The 20,852-nt window shown below is 43.3% G+C and overlaps 2 protein-coding genes across 6 annotated transcripts in view; both read right to left on the minus strand.

The window, feature by feature from the left end:
* The window catches only part of FAM13A (family with sequence similarity 13 member A), a 142,981-nt gene extending 132,692 nt beyond the window's left edge, over window positions 1-10,289 (minus strand). Inside the window, exon 1 of the mRNA XM_090138787.1 lies at window positions 10,159-10,289. The gene's annotated coding sequence lies outside the window, so the exon portion shown is untranslated. The remainder of the gene's footprint in view (window positions 1-10,158) is intronic.
* GPRIN3 (GPRIN family member 3) overlaps window positions 10,183-20,852 on the minus strand; it is a 36,001-nt gene continuing 25,331 nt past the window's right edge. For 3 of the 5 annotated variants that reach the window (XM_031607610.2, XM_090138793.1, XM_090138792.1), the window contains one exon: window positions 16,664-19,002. In XM_031607610.2, the coding sequence (XP_031463470.2) occupies window positions 16,664-18,889 (2,226 nt within the window). In that variant the 5' untranslated portion in view covers window positions 18,890-19,002. Of the gene's footprint in view, window positions 10,299-12,159; window positions 12,240-16,649; window positions 19,003-20,852 lie in introns of those variants that run through there. The other 2 variants (XM_031607611.2, XM_090138794.1) reach the window with 2 other exon arrangements.

Here is a 20,852-nt window from a genome sequence, read left to right on the forward strand (position 1 = left end):
AGCTTTTTGCTCATGAGTGCTTGTGCATCAAACCATAAATCACAATAGTTTGTATCTCTTCCACAGCCAAACCAAGGTGCAAAATACCAGATCTGGATAACACTGACCTGACAGAGCTGCTGTCAGATATCATAGTCATCTGAAAAACAGGCAACATAAAGGGAGGGAGAAAAGCCTTGAAAACTTTGTAGAGATTTTGAATTAATCGCTTCAAAATTTTAAATGCAAATGTTTGAAAATGAGAAATGAATGTGTTTACACAGCCCACTGGAGCCAGTGCCTTTGTGGCAGCACAAATAGGAAGAGGTAAAGTAAAGCACTTAGAATATGCATGAAATCAGTGACAGCATTTAATGAAGTGAAAAAAGTTGCTTCAAAACACTGCTCTTCAAAAGAGCACAGCTCATATTCTCAGGGATGGAGACAAAACTGAAGAACCAGGAGGGTACACTTCTAGAAGTTGTTAGCAGCTGTGTAGATCTTGTTTCCAAAAGTCTGGCTAGAATTAAGAGTTTTTAAACACTCACTAAATATTCATACATTTCTGGACTGGCTGGCTTGGAAGCTTTTGTGTTTAGTAGATGAATCACACCTCTTCCTTCTTTCAGTACAAGGAGAAAACTTTCATCATCCTGCTTCATGTAAGAGATCCTATTGCAAAAATATATGGCCCAGTTCAAACCAAAATAATATGATCTATAAAAACATTGCTAATACGATGTCACTGTATAACCTTCAAATTCTAAGGTGATGATGATGTCTTTAAAATTGTCTTTTGATGCTAACATACTAGCAAGCAGCTAACAAACACTGTTTCAGAAGTACTAATTGATTAATCAATACCCAGATTTCTTTAATTTCTACATCTTTTATATTTTTTTTGGAAAATAACCGCTAAAGAACAGTGTTTCTGGTGAATAAAACAGTTTTGATGAGATTAACGAAACAGGGATTTCAATGAGAGCACCACACAAGCACATGCTCAGTGTTCTGTGAAGCTCTTTGGATCAACAGATTACAGAGCACACCTCGGCATTAGGGCCAGGTATGGTCTTACAGTCCTTCTTAGAGCCAGATGCGGAAACTGATGGGAACTTAGGAAAGCTGAAGGATGCTCTCCTCATTTAAATGATGTGTACAAGTGCTTCTGCCTGGGAAGGCAAGGAGGGAAGTAAGGATGAAGTTAGGGTTAATCCATAGACTTATTGCATCCAGCTCGAGCAGCATATTCCACACAAGTTCTGGGTTGGCTGGGATTGCAGTCATGGTACTCCAATCCATGTGGGACTCCAACCACCCACTGCTGTTCACCGTAGTGGGGTGCATAAACCCACTGACAACACCTACCAAAGAGAAAGAGCTCTTCCAGCACAGCTGGAAGTGCGGTGTGCTTACCCACAGCTGCATGCTGTGCCAGCTGAAATATTAACCAAATATGCATGCATAGAAACAGGATTTAAAGGTCATTTGTTGGAAATCAGGCACCAAACATTCTGTCTAGTGTTGTTAGAAACCCACTGTATTGTAGCTACAAGATGCTGCCTGTGGCTTCCTGGCAGAGACTGAAGCATGCATGCCTTAACCACAACTGCAATCAGGTCTACTGTATTTTCCCAAACAGAGAAGAAGGAACAGGACTGCGTGCCACTGTCACAAGGCTGCAGTAATAGTTGAAGGCCCTGTACATTGCAGAGTTGAGAGGCAAAACCCCCTGGCTGTGGGTCTGCCTGAGATGGTTTTGAAGATCGTACCCAGGTGTTCAAACAGCTGCAGCAAACAGGCAACCCCATCAACTGATCCTGGGTGGGAACAAGATGACATGCAGGTAACTAATTCTTAGAAGATATCCTTCATTGAGGACACAGCCATGTCTTGTTTGTCCCTGCTGAGAGCACTAACAGCCCCATCAGCTCCTTACAAATGCTCATTCTGTGTTCAGGTACCCAAGGAGGCAGAGCTATTTTATGCTGAGTGCTGAGTGGTTTCTGTAGGGGTTTTCCCTACCCTTCTGGGTCTGCATTCAAGGTCTGGAATGAGATAGAAAAGCAAATTGAAACCACACAGGGCCAAAAGGTCAAAAAACAGTCACTAACATGGGCTCTATTGATTCTGAACACTGAAGGTTAATTAAGACTAATTTCAGAATGTAATGCATAGTATCTTCACCAAGGCTTGGTGCCACTATCTACAGGACAGCAGCTGTGCAATTCAGATTCAGGTCGTAGATGAACGGTGTATGGAGTTATTCAGAATCAAAGTCATCAGCCATTCTACAATGAGTGATGGCTTTGCTGCTGTCGATAGTGCAGTATTCATTCACAGCAGCTGATCATCTGGCCTTGGGGGTTCATGCTGACACAAATTTTCAGTCAGCAGAACACCAACATGAGAAGCTACAGATGCATTTGTGGACAGCCCATCAATAAGAACAGGAAGAGAGGTGATATTTTTTCATGCATGTTTAACAGCTACGCTGTTCTTAATTTCAAAAGCAACAGCAGCCAGACCCTACTATGCCTCTTTAGAGTAAGCTACATAAACCAGAGTCCCTGTCTGCAGAAGCAATGCAGTGCAGCTGAGGAGTAAGATGTCTATTATTATTCTCGATGTGCTTCACTCTCATTACATTCCAGGGGAGTCATCTGAGTCAACTGCAATGCTTGGAGCGCTAGCGATTGCAGTGCAGGGGCTGGCTGAACTAAAAGCCAAATAGGATGCTGGGGAATAGGTAACTGCAGAAAGCAGAGACTCTTTGGCATTCAGAAGGAAATTAAAGCACTTCATTTAGTTTCCTGGTAATAATCTCCCCACTGAGCAATGTTGCTCTGTGCTTGTGACAGAGATCCTCTGGGTGTACCCACAGTTCAGGAATTTCTTTATTCTGACCATCATTCATTGATGAGGATCAGGATTGATAAGGCTTCCACAAGCAGCCTTGCTGAGAAGTTAAAGCATCGGTGGGATTATGCTGAATGGAAAGCCATTCTCTATGACCTCTCTACAAGTCACACAGGAGAAGGCAGCTAGAACATGACACCCCACTTGGTTGGCACAGGATAAAGCTGGGGTGAGTGATTTGTTCACTCTTGTAAGAGGCTATACTGCAATGTGTCCCTACATAATACCTTCAAAGAGAGAGAGATTCCATAGGCAAGCTTGTGTCATACCTCTTAGTAATGCTACTGCAAATTTGGCTGGAAGACACCAACTTCTGGGCAAATTTACAGACAGGCATTGATTTACAAACTGTTACAGAATGCAGCATCATCTAATACTTTTAATTAACAGAGGTTCCCTGCTTATCTTGGCAAACAGATGTAAGAGCTGCCTGCCTCCATTTACGAGGGACTGGGCCTGCAGCACTTTTCTTCCAGCTGAATGAGCTCAGCTGCTGGAAGTTACTGTTTTCTGCAAGGCTATGCCCTTTGAGACATGGAAAGCACAAGTGCCGTATTTTGCAGGCTCTATCACCAGAAGGGAACGTGTTGTTCACTCACAGAGATGCCTACCTCATATATGTCAGAGAAATCTGTTAGCTAATTTCTGCATCCAGCCGACAAGGCCAGAGCTTGCCTGCAACACTCCCAGGTGATTCACTTGGACTGCATTTCCAGACACTGGCACTGACACTATTTGATATTTGCCAGCCAGCATCACCTCACTGTGGTTCTCTGCATCACACTGCATCCATGCCACAAGATGATCAACAGCTGAGTGGCTTTAAGAACACTATAACCATATACAAGCACTTCAAATGGAGAACACAATAGGGTTAAAATGCTTGGGATCATTAGAGAAGGTGCAAGATGTCATACAGTGTGACTGCTGTGCAACTTCAGCGTCTGGCTCATGCTGAGCATCACAGAGAGAAATACTCCCTTAGACACAAAGTAACAGAGGGTGCACATGTTTCTTTAGTGACACGGAAGAAAGGACTCAGTATGTTGCAGAGGCTTAAGGAGCCTTTCAGAGACTCTAAGGCGAGAATTTAGAAGCTCAGTATGACAAGTTGAAACCCACACAATCAGCAGTGCCCCCAGATTCCCTGTTGTCAAATGGCTTTGGGATAGGTGTCTTAGTAGGTAAGAACTGAAATTATCTCCACAGTTGCCGAAGTAGCCATTTTGCTGTCAGTTTAAGTGACACCCTTAGGAAAGGCCATGGTCTGAGACTGACCACTCCCTTGCTGGAATAGCAGGAAAAGAGAGCTCTTCTGGGGGTTTGGATGTTACCACAACGAGACACAAATCTACATTTGCCCAACTTACTGCAAGCAGCTGTATTCAAGCACTGTATCGCTACAAGCAAAGTCATGCTTGGCTGATCCTCCCCTTTGCATTTCAGTGGTTTCCTCATGATAAAGGGATCCACTTGCAAAATTCATCAGAAAAGCCATCTTGGGAGAAAGGGGGAGCTCAGCCATTCAGTATGCCAGCAACAAGCCATGGCAGCAGGCACTCAGGAGTACAAAGTCATTTCCTTCGATTGAAAGCACATTTACAAGCTTGTACTGATCTGCCACTTGCAACACACATTGCATACTATGTGACACCTATGATTCCCCTGGGCTGTAAGTACAGTTTAGTCAGTCACTTTGCAGAAATGTTTAATCAAGAAGGAGGTGAACTTGGTAATCATGTGCTGCATGGCTGCGTAGGCATAAAGAGGGGAACTCTCCCCACAGGAGACCACTAGCTTTCAGTGCAAGAGTCCTGCCACTACCAGTTGTTTCCTCTCAGTTTCTATCAAGATTTGACAGCTCACTGAAATTTAGGAAGGAGAAAAAGATTTGCTTGGGAAAAAAAAACAAAAAAGTGACCCTCACTCTTAGCAAATCTCCCATGCTACGCTATAGCTAACAGCAGGGGAAGACCGAGCTCTGTGCGTGGTTATTAAAAATAGCTTTTGGGGGATTTAAAGTTGATTCTTCAATGAGATATTGATTTGCACTGCAATAAATGATTTGGAACTACTTGCAGATTTAAAGCACGTAGCTGAATCAGTTACAGTGAAGGCACAATTTCAAGGTAACCTATGCAGCTTGAAGAGAAACATCTGACTTCTCCCTCCCAAACAGGAACAGAGACTGCCAGGCCAGATTCACCACATCAGGTCCCACATGACAAAGGTACATGGTCCATAAGCAAGAAGGAACATCATGATTCTATGGCTAGCACTGCCTGCAAGAGCTGTTATGATGTTTATGTGCAGTGCATTAGTGTGACACTAAAATATACACGTGCTCAATACTGCCTCAGGCAGCATTTTGTCCACAGCAAACAACCCAGGCAAAGCAAAGATGACAGCTATGAGACAGAGAATTCAGGAGTTCAGCTCCATTTAAAAGATATCTTATTTAAGAAAGATGGCAATCCCATATAACATGCCAAGAATGTCCAAATTACCAAAGCATGTTTCATTCTAGACTCCTAACTCATACAAAAAGTCTGCTGACAATATCCACTATACATGTAAATGTTTTTGCTTTGCATTTCTCTAATACTCTGGGATGTTACCCATTCAATAGATATCTGCTATTTCTATCTATCAAAACAGAGTCAACACAGTTTTTCCCCACTAAAATCAATGCAGGCTTACAGTAAGCCATCAACCATATTATTTTTCATATTATTTTTCTGCAGCTATGTATGTTTTCACAAGAGAAAGAGAGAAAAGCAATAAGACCTCTAGGTTTCTCCTTGCTCTAAAGAACTCTGTGCATTCTTCTGATAATCCCAGGTAGTAACACCTCTTTGCTCCCCGAGTTCCCCTGGCTGGTGGGGGCACAGGAAGATGCTGCAGCTTTAGCTCCTTTTATCCTTTCATATGGCTCTAGCCCTACTCATTCTTGCTCCACAAAGCCACAAACCAAGCCCAGCATCTCAAATAACTCAATTTTCTTAAAGAATCAAGGCCTCCCCCATAAACTTCACTTCTTCCCTACTATGCAGCAAAAATACAAGGGTCTCCAGGTAGGGCAACATCTTATCTATCTCTGGGGCCTTCTTTTCACACCAGTCTCTACAAGTTCCCCACCCTTTAGGTTCCACGGTCCTTTCATCCAACCTTACATACAGTTGCTACACAGGCAAGGACCCAATGTCTCACTTGGCATGCAGATCTTTTGACTCTTTCACTGTACTTCAGGGTAAACAATTTTCTCATATCATCACAGGACACCTTTCCATCTCCCCTCTGAGGGGCCCTTTTCCACTCTTACACCCATGTCTTGCTGCAGCTCACTGCATCAACATCAGCCTTCTCTAGGCTACTGCTTTCCAACTGAATGCAATCACTGTTCAACCCTCAACTCTAATCTATCCTTTGATAAGCTTTCCTTTTATCCAGATGAAAACAAACAAAAACCCACTTACCTCTTCTTCCATTTACATATATCACTACATGCACTTCTGTCCTCTTACTGGCATGGCCATTTGTTCTAAAACAAAGCAGCTTTAAATACAGCTTCAGAAAGACAATCCCCACCACACTAGCTGTTGCAGGAACAGAAGCAAGCCACAGCTGTGTCCATTTATCAAAGGATCAGTTCACAATGTTTCTTGCATTAGCCTTAATTACATGGCAGAAAACCTCTCTTATCTACTAGGTGAAGCCTTAAACTGTTGACTCTTTCTCCCCTTCCCTGCAAAGCTTTTGCTGCCTCAACTTCATGTATATCACCAGCACACCAAAAACTGGGGAGGTAGGAGCCTTTTCTCTCACTGTCCTCCCTGGCAAGATCCAACTTGACAAAACTACTGGTTAGAAACCAGTTTTATAGAAAACCTTCTCAGATGTTTTTTTGTTCAAGTGGGGATGCTCCTGTTAATGAGCTGTTGCTCATTTTCATCCGTGTGTTACAGTATTTTGGAAAGCATGTTAATAATTTGATTTTTGAAAATCAAACTGAACCAACTTAACAATAGAGAATTCATTTTCCTGAAAAGATATAGAGCACTCAGGAAAAGAAGTATTTAAGACCAGACAGCCCCTTTTCCTGCAGACTTTTCTCTTTAATATCAAAACTAAAGCTCTGTGGTTTTCCTCCTGATTTTTTTTACTAAATATGCTGCATTCTACAACTGAAACACAAAAATAAAACATATTTTTCCTCTTAACATCTGGAAATGTGATTAATTTCTTTTTTTTCTTTTTCAGCATAGAGTTTTTTAAGGAAATAAGACACAGGACTGAAAGATCAAAATAATTTATTCAAACAAAACTTGGAGAACAAGTTAAATAAGTTTGACAGCTCTTCTGGAGCTGGCATTGGATACTTTACAATGGTAGAAGAGTATATGATCAGTGCAGACCATCAGCAAGCAGCAGTGTGCCTCTAGATGTGCTTGGATGAGTATGGAAGAGGAGTGTGCCAGTAGAGGGAGACTTAAACTGCAGAATCACAAGAATGGTTTGGGCTGGAAGAGACTTTAGAGACCACCTAGTTCTAACCCTCCCCCCATGGACAGATTTTCTCTCTGCAAGTGAAAACATCTAGCTGGAGAAATGGGTGAGGTTGTGAGGGGAGAAAAAGTGCTTGCTTAAGATAGGTGAGTGAAGGAAGTATAGAAAGCTATGCCATAAGCTGGGCAACAGGGAAGCTAGGGTGAATGCCAGGAAAAATTTCCCAGCAGATTAGTATATGAGCATGCCGTGACAGTAAATTCATAACAAAGAATACTTCACATTAGTCAAAACTGGAGCTATACTGAATTTACATTCACTTCTGTTAGTTGGTAGCACTCTTACAGTTTTGCTTAGAACTATGGTGTCGCACTTAGCTGTCTTACTCAGCATTAGTCCTTTAAAGAACTCTTAGACATCAAGATGTAATGGTCACACTGGGAGATATTTGGATGTGACTTGACCAAGTGTCAGCCCTGTGAATTCCCCATTCCTTCTCAGCTGGGCTTGCAGAGCCAGAGAACAAGACAAAAGTCTGCCCATCAGGCTCTGCTCAAAACACTCACAACCTAATGGAGCCGAAGTTTTCCAGGAGGATGAGTAGTAACTCTGCACAGGTCCAGAATCTGCACAGAGGCTCCTTCCTTACTTTAAAACTTGCTAAACTAAGCAATCTGTCTCATTAATTAATAGCCAGAAACTCTCCTTAAAAAAAAAAAAATAAATAAAAAAAGAGAGAGACATGAATGGGAGAGGAGAAACACAAGCATTTCCTTAATCACTGAAGGAACAACTTACTGAACAGCCTCACTTCTGATGCTTCCTGGGCAGACTTCATCTCCTCACCTTTCTGAACCCAAGCTGACTCAGCCCTGCAGTCCCAGCCCCATGCAGGTGCCAAGGTGTGTTTGACTTGCAGAACCCAGCAGCTGTATCTGTGCAGCCATTTTATAACAAGTGCCGAGGAAAGTATGGGTGCTCAGTGTCTGTGCTCTAATTGCCAAAGTATTGTCCACTCATCTGGATAAATATATCCTTAGCTGTTTATGCCTTTCTGATATTATATAAGTGGATTTAGAGAAAGAGCATTGCCATGAGCAAGTTTCTAATTAGGAAAAGAAATAAATAGAATTATGGAATTAAGGCAGTACCTCATCAAGAACAACCCAAATTCCTTCCTTGTGCTGCAGTCCACTGCAGGTTATTAGAAAACATCTTTTAAATTATTATTTTTTAAAGTTAATTCATCATGGAGATGGAAGAGCAAAGGCAAATTCCTTTGCAGACTGGCAACCATGCTCTCAGGCTGCTGGTTCCACCTAGCTTGACGCTTCTAAGGGCGAAGAACAGTGCATTACGAACAAGGTGCTCTGCCATACAGTGGACCCTCCCTTGTACAAACACTGCTGAACTATGAGCAGCAATGGTGTGTACATTAATGTTTCCTGATTTGCTCTGGCAACTTTCTGTCCATCCAAACATGCAGATTGCCATTGCTAGTCATAGCTGCCTACTGCTACTTAACTACTACCACACGGGCTAATAAGATGTCTAAATAACAGCGACTTTCTTTGCAGAAGCATCCATAGATCTCCATGCTCATCTCCTGACCTCAACACGAGAAAAGAGCACTCCAACATTTTTCACAAATGAGACTATATTTACCTAAATACTCAGTTGCAGATTTAAGTGCCTACATTTTAAAATGTTGGCTTGTGAAACTAGTGATTTGTGGTTCTCACAGGAGCAATCTGGAATTTGATGAGGAAGTATTAAGGTTTCCACTCACAATCCTACTGCTTACCACAAAGTGTTACTGACAGAGTTTGAATCCCGAAAGATGTGGCTGTTTCCTCGTCTGGTTAAAGAAGCTGAGCAGATATCCTGGGATCTTGTGCTGCCAGTCAGAAATCTGACCCCCTCAGGAAATCATTTTACATATGAACCAGAAGCCAGACTTATCCTTTATATATGCAGACACTACCTCACTGAAACAAATTTGTTATACGGTATAAAAGTAGATGGAATTCGTGCACTGGTGACGATGGGTTTGATGAGATGTTAGCTCTTTTTCTTTCACAGAACTGAGCACTGGTCTGTTTTCTGCTGCGTAGAGGATCTCAAAGACTTTTACTTGCTGCAGTAAGACTACAAGGATGAAGCAGGAAACTCTCAGGGGTTTTCTTGCCTCCTAAGGCAGTCTGCCAGTTGCAGCATGCAGATGATGAACCCACCCACTGCAGGGAAACACCATGCTCCTGGCAGGTAGTGGTCAGGACTAATCTTTGACAGTCACTGGCATGCAGGAACCTGAGCCATATGACAAGGAATCCAGCAAAGCTCATTAATGAAATACCCTGCACAGGGCAATCAGCTGAAGTAGTTGGAACCCTCACAGCCAACTACAAAAACAATGAGTTCAGAAGCACATTTAACAAAACAACTAATCATCATTTTGGGGAAGACAGCTCCAACTTTGGGTAGAGAGCCACAATTTGCCTTGCAGAAGAGTCACTATGTAACCACACTTCCCCAAGATCTGTTTCACTCCTTTCACTTCGTTGAGTGTGGCAAGGTAGGAAGGCAGGAAGCAATTTTCCATATTCCCCAAGTTACAGACACAGAAAAGATTAAGCCTGGGTACAATAGTCGTGTCCTCTAGTAGTAGACAGGCATGAGGGAATACTGCACCTGTAATATCATTGGATCAAATTACTTTGCTGCCATTGTCTGTTATCTTACACTATTTCATACCTTGAGATAAAACTTCTGTTTCTCTTAGGTGCAGAAGAGGGTTCAAGTTATTCTGATGCTGATGCTCCTGGCACCTCACACCACTTGGTGTGTGCATCCACCTTGGATGTGTGGGATGTCCTTTCTTTCCGTATGCCAGCCTACAAACAGAGACCCAGAATAATTAAGACAGTGTTCATTTTATTGTACTCAGCATGGAAACCAGAAAATGTAAAACAGCAAAACATTAAATTCCTAAGGAAGTAAATCAGGCGAGTAACATTGTTTTATATCATCGTACGACTTCTTCACATGCAGACTTCTGTTGGTATGTCTCAAATAAATGCTACGGTACATCTGGAAGCCTAGAACTAGCTTTACTTTGTACAATACATCACGTTCAGTCAGTAAAACTATAAAAATAATAAAGCCACAATAGTATTAGTCATCATTAGAAACACAAAACTGTTTTTCTTCTTTTGCTGACTGATTTCGGCCATCCTTTTTATGGTGCAACAGCCAGGAATTCAGAGTTCACTCATCTTCTCTCCCTTCAGCTCTGTATACAAACTCCCATCCCTTTCCAGTGTGCTACTGAGACCTTAACTTCAGACCTGAGACTTGATTTTATTTACCAGGAACACTTGGACTTTTTTTTTCCCATTACTGAAACTTCTCATGGCAGCATCTAAACCTGGGTTTAATGTACTTGAAACTATTCATTACAAACTGAGACATGGGATGTGTTTTGGGGAGAATCCCCTAACAAATGGATCAGTTGTAGTGATGTTGCCAAGAAGTATTTGACAGACTTGTATTTTGCAGTATACAACTGCTGGAGACTTTGCTGGAAGAGCTGTCATTTATTTCTATGCCAGAGGTTATCACTCTAAGCAGAAACATAAGAAAACCTCAAAGCGACTCAGCTCATATAATTCTGTCCCCAATGAGCTCAGATGCCTGCTGTCACCCACAATCTTTGTGAAGAAACCCATTTGTATACAGAAGTATTGGTTTCCACAGAGCTCTGAAGTACATCCAGGCACTGTGCTTTTGGTGACAGTCTCAATACAGAGTTCAGCCAATTGACTTTTGTAGTTGGAGCTCTGGGAATTAATTTAGAGACTAGATAAAATCCTCGTTTCTACTCACTATTGCAGAGTGATCTAAACTTGCCTTAAATTTGTGGAAAATGTTGAGCCTCCAGCATTCAATTAGAAATGGCAAAGGAAAAAAAAACCTCAGAGTATGAGTAATGCATGAGCCTTACACATGTGTACAGCTCTTTCAAACGTACACACACATACATGAGCACATACAAGCTACACTTACAGCAAACTTTCTTAGAGGAAAAAAATATTTCCTCTCTGCATGGCTGGGATCTATCAATTTCTTCTTTAAAGAATCTTGAATGATGAAAGATAAGTTTCACATAACAAAATCTTTACTTCCAAGATTTGATTCAAAATCCACATTATAAATGCTGTGAAAGAAGAGGAGCTCAGGAAAGAAAACAGCAGACAAATTATTATATCTCGGAGCTTCAAAAAAATGAATGATGTTCATTTCACTTTGGACCAGTTCATGCTTCTTTCTTTTAAATAGCTACACTAACTCAGGTGGGATAATGAAATTTAGGCCCCTATTAGAACATTTCAGCCATTCCAATGTGCAGGACTTGATCTTCAAGCCCACTAGTCACTGCAGTACCCCATGACTCTGGAGATACTTGGTAGTGTGCAGCATTTAGATAGGAAAGTATGTGCATCCCTTTGGGATAACTCTGAAAACAGTGACCAGTGACCACTTACACAAACATCAACCAGATTAAAAATAATAATAATAATAATAATAATAAAACACTAAAAAAATAAATGAACAAATACTGAGATGCTACTAAAACAGAAAAAAGAAAAAAAAAGGGACGGGAAGGTTTCTTCCAGAATATAGCCCTTACCTTTCTAAATGATGGAACTGAAACACTGACTGCAAGAGGCTCTATATTGCTCTAGACCTTGGAGCTTGATGAACACTTATCTTGCATTCAGAGCTGTCATCTCCATAGGCTGACTGCAAAAGGCTTACTCTGCGTTGGTAACCTTCTGCATTCATTTTTAAAAGGTGTAAAGGAAGAGATATGGAACAAGGCAATGAAGAATCAGCCTAATAAACTAGCAAGATTTTTAGTTTTATATTTTTACATTTATAAAAACTTTGCTAAGTTGTAAAACACTGATATGGTAGATTCCACCAAATGTCCAAAAGGAATTTTCCATCAACTTCAACACTGATTTTTATTTGCATTTCCATTTCTAACTGTAACACTTCAAAGCAGTCATGACACTCAAGATAAAAGCCTGGATTATCTTTAGAACATATATTTCCTTTTTCTGAATCCCTTGAAGGTATTTCTCCAAACAGTGCATTTTCCAAGCTCTTACATGGTAGCAGTGGTAATAAATGGAGCTTGTTCACCTACTGGTATCACCAGTTACTTTATAAGATCAGTTTTATTGAATCATATTTGCATATATCTATACACACTAGCAAAATATACAGCTTTTGGAAAAGTTCACTTTCCTAATAGCCATGGGACACTTAGAACATAAAAATGTGTGAGCTCAGAATGAACAAGTGGGGATAACTGCAAGAATTAAGCAAAACATTGGCTCTAAGGACACAGAAATACCTCCATGAAGAATGCATATCAGCTATGTTTTAGTTTTCATTTGGTCTTTCCTTCCTCAATTTTCTCAGTAATTCCTTCTTAAATGTTCCAAGGAAGGTTTCCTACCTCCGAAATGGGGAAGACGGGTATTTTCCTCCCCGTCTCCAGATTCCTCACTCTGTTTTTTCTAAGCCAGCAGAGGTCAGGAGTAACAAGTCAACATAAATGAAGCAAGACTTTGACACTTGTGCCCAAGCCAACATGAAGCCAGCAGACATCAACCAAGTGCACAGACAGCGGGAGTCATCATGGCCTCAAGTGAAACCCAGGCCAGGCTGCAAACTGCTTACAACAGGATTCTCCTCCAATTCAGCTTTTGTATTGGAAACACTGAAACACAGAAGTAAACATTGCATTCTCAATAACTGTTCTGGTCTTGGCTCTGGCCATACCAGTCTCTCCAGAAGCTCTGACAGAGATGTTTCCTGACAATTAACTTGTTTCCCTTGTCTCGTCTTCCAACAAACTGAATTTAAAAGCTACTTTAACTGGTCAGGCTGCAACACAGTTCCTCTGCTTTTGTTTTTCCCTATACAGATTTACTCTTGAGAATGACAAAGTAATTTTTGTTTTGTACCCTTTTTTTTATTATCCCAAACGGATTTCCTTGGTTGTTAACTATTCAACCAACACTCTGTGATGCTGAGTCACAGGGCAGGGAAGATGAGCAGGATGAAGGCACATGGATCATCTCCCCATACACTCTGACATATACTACAAACACATTTTTACTTTTGACGCTGATACAACACCAAGAACAGTCTTTCTTGGCTGCTAAAAGACCACTCACAAACAAATTTGCTAATTGCTACCCAAAACATGGTTTTGTTTTCCTTCCGATAAACATACATCATCCATCTGAGGGTTCACAGCATCATCTAGATATTGTAAGCACAAGAAACCATAAATTGCCAGTGTTAAGCTACCAGGTTGCCTACAGTCTGCCCTAGGAGGGCAAAGTAGAAACACAAAATATTTTACATGAGATGCGCTGGTGATTATCGATTCATTTTTGTGTGTCTGTTTTGGCACATTATTGCTTGGCTTCAAATGCATGCCTGCAGGAGCTCTGCATTGCTGACATTTTGCATTTGTCTGTGCACAAGTATTTTCACAGAGTGCAAAAGCACAATGCTCTGCTGACCACCACGCTTTTTCCAGCTATGCCCATGTAGTTGTTTAGATGCATCCACTTGGTTATCTACCCAGCAACGTTTTGCTGTATGTCTGTATTGGTGAAATTTTCCTGGAAGAAAGATTGCTGGGTAGGGAAAAGGGGTAGAGCAACTGGTGAAGACTCCTGGCTGGAAGCAGCTGCAGGGTATCCAGAGATCCAGAGATTCTTCCTGAAGAAGTGTTAACTCCAGTGCTCACACACTGCTAAGCTCAGTTCAGCCTCAATAAAATCATTCATACCCACATTCTAGAAACATTTTGGAGTGCTTGAGCTAAAGGATAAAGTTCATGGAATTTGGTGAATGCATGATAGCTGTTTATTCTCTAGAAGAGGACATTTGTATAGGGACAGTTCAGAGCGTGTCGGATCACAGTGCTGTAATGGGAAGGGATGTGAGCTCAGCCAAGGGGCACGGTTTCACAGGAGAACAGGACAGGTAGCAGCTAAAAGGGAGCAGGCAGAAGGTAAAAGCGTTAAGAAGGAGCTACACAAAGTCTTGGACCTGGACAGGAGACAGCAAAAACTGCCAAAAACTCTGGGATTCTGAGCCTGACACAGACACAACATGGTAAGAGACACTGAACTCATCAACTAACCTTGCCTAATGACACTGCTGCTATTAATCCCACACAAAATCTCACATGAAACTCACATCTCAGACACTGCCAAGAAGGTGATGCAAACAGCAGTACTAACAAAAAGACAGAAGACTTTCCTCCTAGTAGATGTGGGAAGACACTCTGATGTGGCGTTTCAGATTCAATAATTCAGCATCAAGTGGGAGACGAAATAATGCACAGAAATGGAATGAGGAGGTGCCACAGAGTCCCAAATACAGACCAGAGGAAAATTAGGAGTCAATTCATTGCCAAGCCAACAGCTTTCATTGAATGAGTTTAAAATATTGGCCATTATAAAACCTTACAGTGTTTTATCCCATAGTTGGGGAAAAGGTGCCTCAACAGCTGCTTTGAAGTCTTGGCAGTTGACACTCAGAAAATCTAGTCTTCTAAATAAAAGATGACCACCTCAGGGCTACTTCATAGACAAAAAGATAAGAAAGGATACTAACATATCTAAGATCTACAGAGTAAGTCTGATGTATAGTACTACAGACAAATAAATTATCATCATGATTTGTGAAAAATCCTAAATGGAATAAAAAATAACTCCTATTTAACTGTAGTACTCTGCAGGATTACAATATCCAAATCCCCAGTGCTTTGCAGAATTGAAAACTATATTTTCTACAAACTGCAGGAGTTCCCCAGCTCCCCTGAACTCTAGCGGACAGAATAAAAAGCTGGTGGGAAACAGATCTCCCAGGCTGTAAAATATTAAGCTGAGATATGTGAAAATGTTCATTTGAGACATTATTATATACCACAGTCCTGGAGAAACAGTCACTAAGCTACCTCTTATTAGCAGGTTCTACAACTTCTCTAATATTAGAAATACACTAAAAATTGTCTCAAGATCTCAGTACTTCTATAAAGTAAATGTTTCAAGTTATCTATAAGGGTTTATAATATAGAAAGCATTAGGCGAAACAAGGAAAGCACAGGCTAAATAAATGATATCAAGTTTATGAAAGGCAGCAAGAAAAGCACCAGAATACTGCAAAAAAAAAAAAAAAAAAAAAAAAAAGATTCACATAAGGACTTACAAGGAAAAAAAATCAGAGCAGCGTAACACACGAAACACTTGGGCTCACGGACCTAGGCTCAGCCTGCTCCTACTCTAACATAGCACTATGCATCTCTGAAGAGAGCAAAAAGACCGACACCACTTTAAAAAGTGCTTTACAGGAACAGCGTTCAGAACTGCTGGAGGCTGAGAGTGACATGTGGCTGCTGGGCTGGCACCTGGCATGCCAGGAAATCTGGCTGCGTGCGCTCTCTTGTCTGGCCCAACATGAAGGCAACACCTGCTTGCAAGCATACTCACACCTCTCTCATCCTCTCATCAAAATCCTATTTTACTCAACTTCTTCTCCCAGAGAGAATCCTGCAGCACTGGTCTTCATTCTTTCCTTGGTTCTCCACTTCATTGGGAAAAGAACCAGCTCTCTCAGGCTCACCTAATCTGAGCCCCACAGCATCAACAGGAGTACGTCTGCCCAGTGATCAGCATCCGTAACCTTCTCATGGACATGCCTCAGTGTAGGCAACTTAAACATGAGGAAGGTTGTGTTGCTCTAGGTGTCTACAGCTGTTAACCTTAGTTTCACCTCATCCAGCTCCCCCCAGCATTTTCCTTTGCGTAAGACCTTGTGATGTATACCAATAATTTCTGACAATCATCCTGATAATCTCTCTGCTTCTAGCTTTATCAGAAGTTGCTGCATTCCCTGCAGCAAGGTGGTAATTCATATTTGTGCTTTTGCTAAGTGCCTAGCTCTTATCTGACAGTGATCGGGATGGGGCGCCATGTGGAAATACACCAGCTATGGCGGTGATGAAGGTGTGATGGAGAGAGTGTCTACTCAAAAAACAAAGGGGAATAACTTCCACTGTTGCTGCCTTGCAACCCCAATGACACAACTGAACAGCAGGACTCGAGACTCAGGGGGAGGGATTCTTGCTACATCTGCAGACATCTACCCACCCCTGTGGACCGCTTCAGTCTAACACAGATGACGGAGCGGGTCGGACACAGCAATTGGGACGCCTCAAATTCTGCAGCATGGACTGGAACACGTTATGCTGCCTCCCTTTCAGTTTCTTATTTGAGGACGTATCCGAGGAAATGGATTTCCGGTTCTGACTGTTCTGAGCCCGGATCAGTTTCTCATGTTCTCGTATCTGTCTCTGTAAGTGGTTCTGGATAGCGATTCCCAGGGACTCGGGATCGAGGGAAGCACCGTAGACCTCCCACGTCATGCCTTGCTCATCCCAGACAACATCCCTGATGTGTTTGGATTGTTTCACCTGCACTTTTGCCTCCATGGCTGGGGTGGGCTGCTTCTTGCTTTCCCCATGGTTTGGCAAAGACTGAGCTGAAGAAGGACGAGTCGTGGCATGAATCTCAGGCCTAGTCTCCTTGGCCTGAAGGCCCTGCTGCTGGGGAGCTGCCGAAGCTTCTGGGTGAGGGCTGACACGTCCAGAGCTGCAGCCTGGCACAACTGTCACTCCCTCCTGCAGCCCACTGGCCCCTGCAGCCTGCCTTGCCTCTCCTTGGCCTCTGCTCTGCTGCTCCCCACCTGCCTCCCCTGTGTGAGCCTTTCTGCTGATGGGCTCAGAGCTTGTGTTTACCGTTCCCTGGGCATCCGGCACCATCAAGTTTTTCTCCTTTGATTTTGCTGCAGATTGAGGAATCGCCTCCGCTTTATTTGTACCCTGACATTGCTCAGAGATGCTCAGGGCTTCTTCATTCTGCTTGGTTTCACCCTGTGAGTGACAGAGCGAAGGTAACTGGCTGCTCCCTGCTTCGTGGACAAGACACTGCACCTTGTTCTCGGTTCCGGCAGCAGAAGCAGTGTTTTCTTCACCAGCTGCAGGCTGATGACGGGAACGAATGATGAGCTGCTCAGCGGGCACTGACTTTGGCAGGGCTGCAGCATCCATTGGCAGTACAGCATTGCCCTTACCACCACTTGCTGCATCCACAGGCATCCCTTGCGAGGTGGCAGCTGCTGAGAACAAGGGGAGGGTGGGCTCTGCATTGTCTGCTGAAGCTGGGGACACTGCATGAGGTGAGACTCCAGGCAGCTCAGCAGGCTGGCTTTGGGCTGTAGCAGCCACAGCCATACCAACGGTTGATTTCAGCACAATACCAGGAGAACACGGGGATTTCTGTTGTGAAGAGAAGCTGTCAACAAGCTTAGACTGGCTCAGTCCCCCACTATCTTTGTAAATGATGTGCAGCTCTTCCTTATCCTCGGGAGGAGGATTCCCCTTTAAGAAGGCAGCAAGGATGCTGGGGCTAGTGGAAGCTGATTTGCTCTCCACAGTAGCCACAGCCTGAACCTCAGCATCTCTCCACGTCCTGCTTGCTGCTTCCTGAGTTAAAGTGCTGCATTCTGACTGAACTGTCATTGTACCCGTTTCTCTGAATTTGGACAGATGGGTTGGGCCCAAGTTCCCTGGCTCAACACCAGCATCACATACAGGATGTGTCCCCTCACGGCTGAGCTGGGTTGATGACTGGCTGCTCTGCTCTGTCTCAGTTTGATCAGTAGGATGCAGCTGCTCAGCGCCTGCAGCCCTTCTTTTTGCATCCACAGCCTCCTTTGGGTCCCTCGCAGGATCAGTGGTTGTGTCCTTTGCTGGAGAGGCAGGCTGAGCACCAGCCTCTTCTGCTTTCCCACCTGTTTCCCCTCTTTGCAGAAGACTTGCCTGAGAAGCAGGATTGAACTCATTGCCCCCAGCTGGGCTGCTTGGGGAAGAACACTGGGTTACCTGGAGCACTGGCTGCTCCTCAGCCCTCTGAGCCTTCATGGCAGAGTCCTCCACCTGCACCAGAGCATTCACCTTCATCTGGCCACCCTGCATGAACTGCTGGGAGCTCTGTGGAGCCGGCATCATGTCAGGCCCGCACCCTGCTGAGCAGGCCACTGCCAATGGGGTTGGCTCTACCGCTGCCTGAGGGCCCTCTGCAGCCTGGCTGGAGAGCCCAGGAAGAACGCTGTCATCCTCAGGCCTCTGGGTGTCGGTATGCTTCAGGTCACAAGTGCAAGAGGCCGCAGAACTAAGTGTTGTGCAGGGGAAGCCATTGCTGGTCCTCTCTGCAGTATGAGCCTTAGGCTGCTGCTTAGCAGGTGGCAGGTCTCCCAGGTGGTCCTTATCCTCAGAAGCAGTGACCAAGGAGAGCTTGGCAGGTCCCAGGGGATGTGGTACAGTCCCCATGGACTGTGTCAGGGATGGGGCTCGCTGTCAGCTTCTTCTGGGAGCTTTCTTGCAGGGCAGTGGGTCCAATGGGCAGGCTAACAGCAGTAGTTTGCTGCACAGGAAGAGCTAACCTGTCAATGAAAGAAATGTAGTGTTAGCTGCATTCAGATTTAAGAAGTACCAAAAAAATTTATTTGACAGCTTGGAAATAAATACTGGTAGGTACGGAGGAAAGAAAAACACCCAATTCTGCTTTAAGGCCACATAAAAGACTCAGATTTCAAATATCTCTCAATTCTGAAGTCTGGATGTCTTCTCCAATCCATTAGGACAAGAGAGAACGGTTTCAGTACAACGAAAAACAATTTTAAACTAAAAGAGGTGAGATTTAGGTGAGGATGTTAGGAAACTGTTTCACTCAGAAGGTGGTGAGGCACTGGCACAACAGCCCAGAGAAGCTGTAGATGCCCCATCCTTGGAGGTGCTCAAGGCCAGTTTGGATGGGATCCTAAGCAGCCTGAGCTGGTAGGTGGCAGCCCTGCCCATGGCAGGAGGGCTGGAATTAGGTGTGCTTTGAGGTCCTTTTCTATAATTCTAAGACAATGCTAGGAGCAAAGAGAAAGAGGGATTGGCAGAAAGAACAGCAGAAGGATATGGAAGTCTAAGGGAAAACACTTAGCTACAAGAGGCCAAAAATAAACTCTGAGATAAAAATCCTATATCAATCTGTCCATGGAAGGTGAACAAGCAATACCTTGCCTGCTGTGAGCAGGTGAAGATCAGACCTGTTTCCCTGGACTCCTGGGACCTGAGCGATCTCACTTTTTGGCTGTCCATCCATGAAGTGCCCTTCCCTCCTTCCACTGTGACCAAGGAAATGCTCACACCAGGCAACAGGCCAGCACAGACTAACATGCACAGAGTTACTCTCTGGTAAAAAGAATACAGAGAGAAGATAACCTGCTGGGTAGCACAGATGAATGAATGCCAAGAGAAGCTACTGTGCTGCAAAGCCAATACCATAGCCAGTAACAGTAGGGAGGGATTTTAACCAGGTGGAGCAGAGTTGTCCAGGTTGAAATCTGGCTAGGACTGCAGAGAACCTGTCACTTCAAGCAGAAGATGACCTCAAAACGTGCTTCTTAACAGGGACTTCAAGAATACTCAGCATTGCCCAGCTCCGGTCCTGCTAGAGGTCCAAGTATCATTCCTCTCAGTGTCTGCAGAGTGGTGGTGGATCAGCAATTAAGTCCCACTTTGTTCTGATTTTAAATTGCAGGCTATCTATGCTATATCAAAAACTCCTTTCAAATGCTTTCCCCAGCTCATGCTGTCAACAGAGCACCAGTTTGTAATTCAGAAGACAAAACATTTATTTTTTTGTTGAACAGACAGATGATGCTGGGAAAATGTATACCCACATTTCTACATGCACACAGTGAGGTCTACTTCACAAAGTGACTTGGGAGATGCTGCTGGCAGGAGCTGTGCAATTGCTTAGTACCTCCAGACACTCACTATCTGTTGGCAGTTATCAGCATAAGTCCTTTCCAAAAGACATTCCTACCTGTCTCCTCTCTCTAAACCAGAATGGCAATGCTGTAAGACACCCTAAATTTCATCACTTCAGGGCAGGTAGAAAGAGCAATAGGAGAAAAGAGTTCAATGAGAGGAAAATGTAAGTGAATACAGACAACTTATTTGTCCCAGTTTCAGCTGGGGCAGAGTTGATTTTATCTTCATTGTGTCTGATATGATGCTATGTTTTGGTTTTAGAAGAAAACGAACATTGGTAACACATCAATGTTTTAGTTGTTGCTGAGCAGTGTTGTACAGAGTCAAAGATATTTCAGTTTTTCAGCTTCTGGTACTGTCCCATCAGAGAGGGGGGCTGAGAGGGCATAGGGAGCTGAGAGGGAACAGAATCAGGACAGCTGACCTAAATTGACTAAAGGGATATTACATGCCATGTCACATCACA

This window comes from Phasianus colchicus, chromosome 4, assembly GCF_987193195.1.
Source record: "Phasianus colchicus chromosome 4, bPhaCol1.hap1.1, whole genome shotgun sequence".
NCBI classification, from domain to species: Eukaryota; Metazoa; Chordata; class Aves; order Galliformes; family Phasianidae; genus Phasianus; species Phasianus colchicus.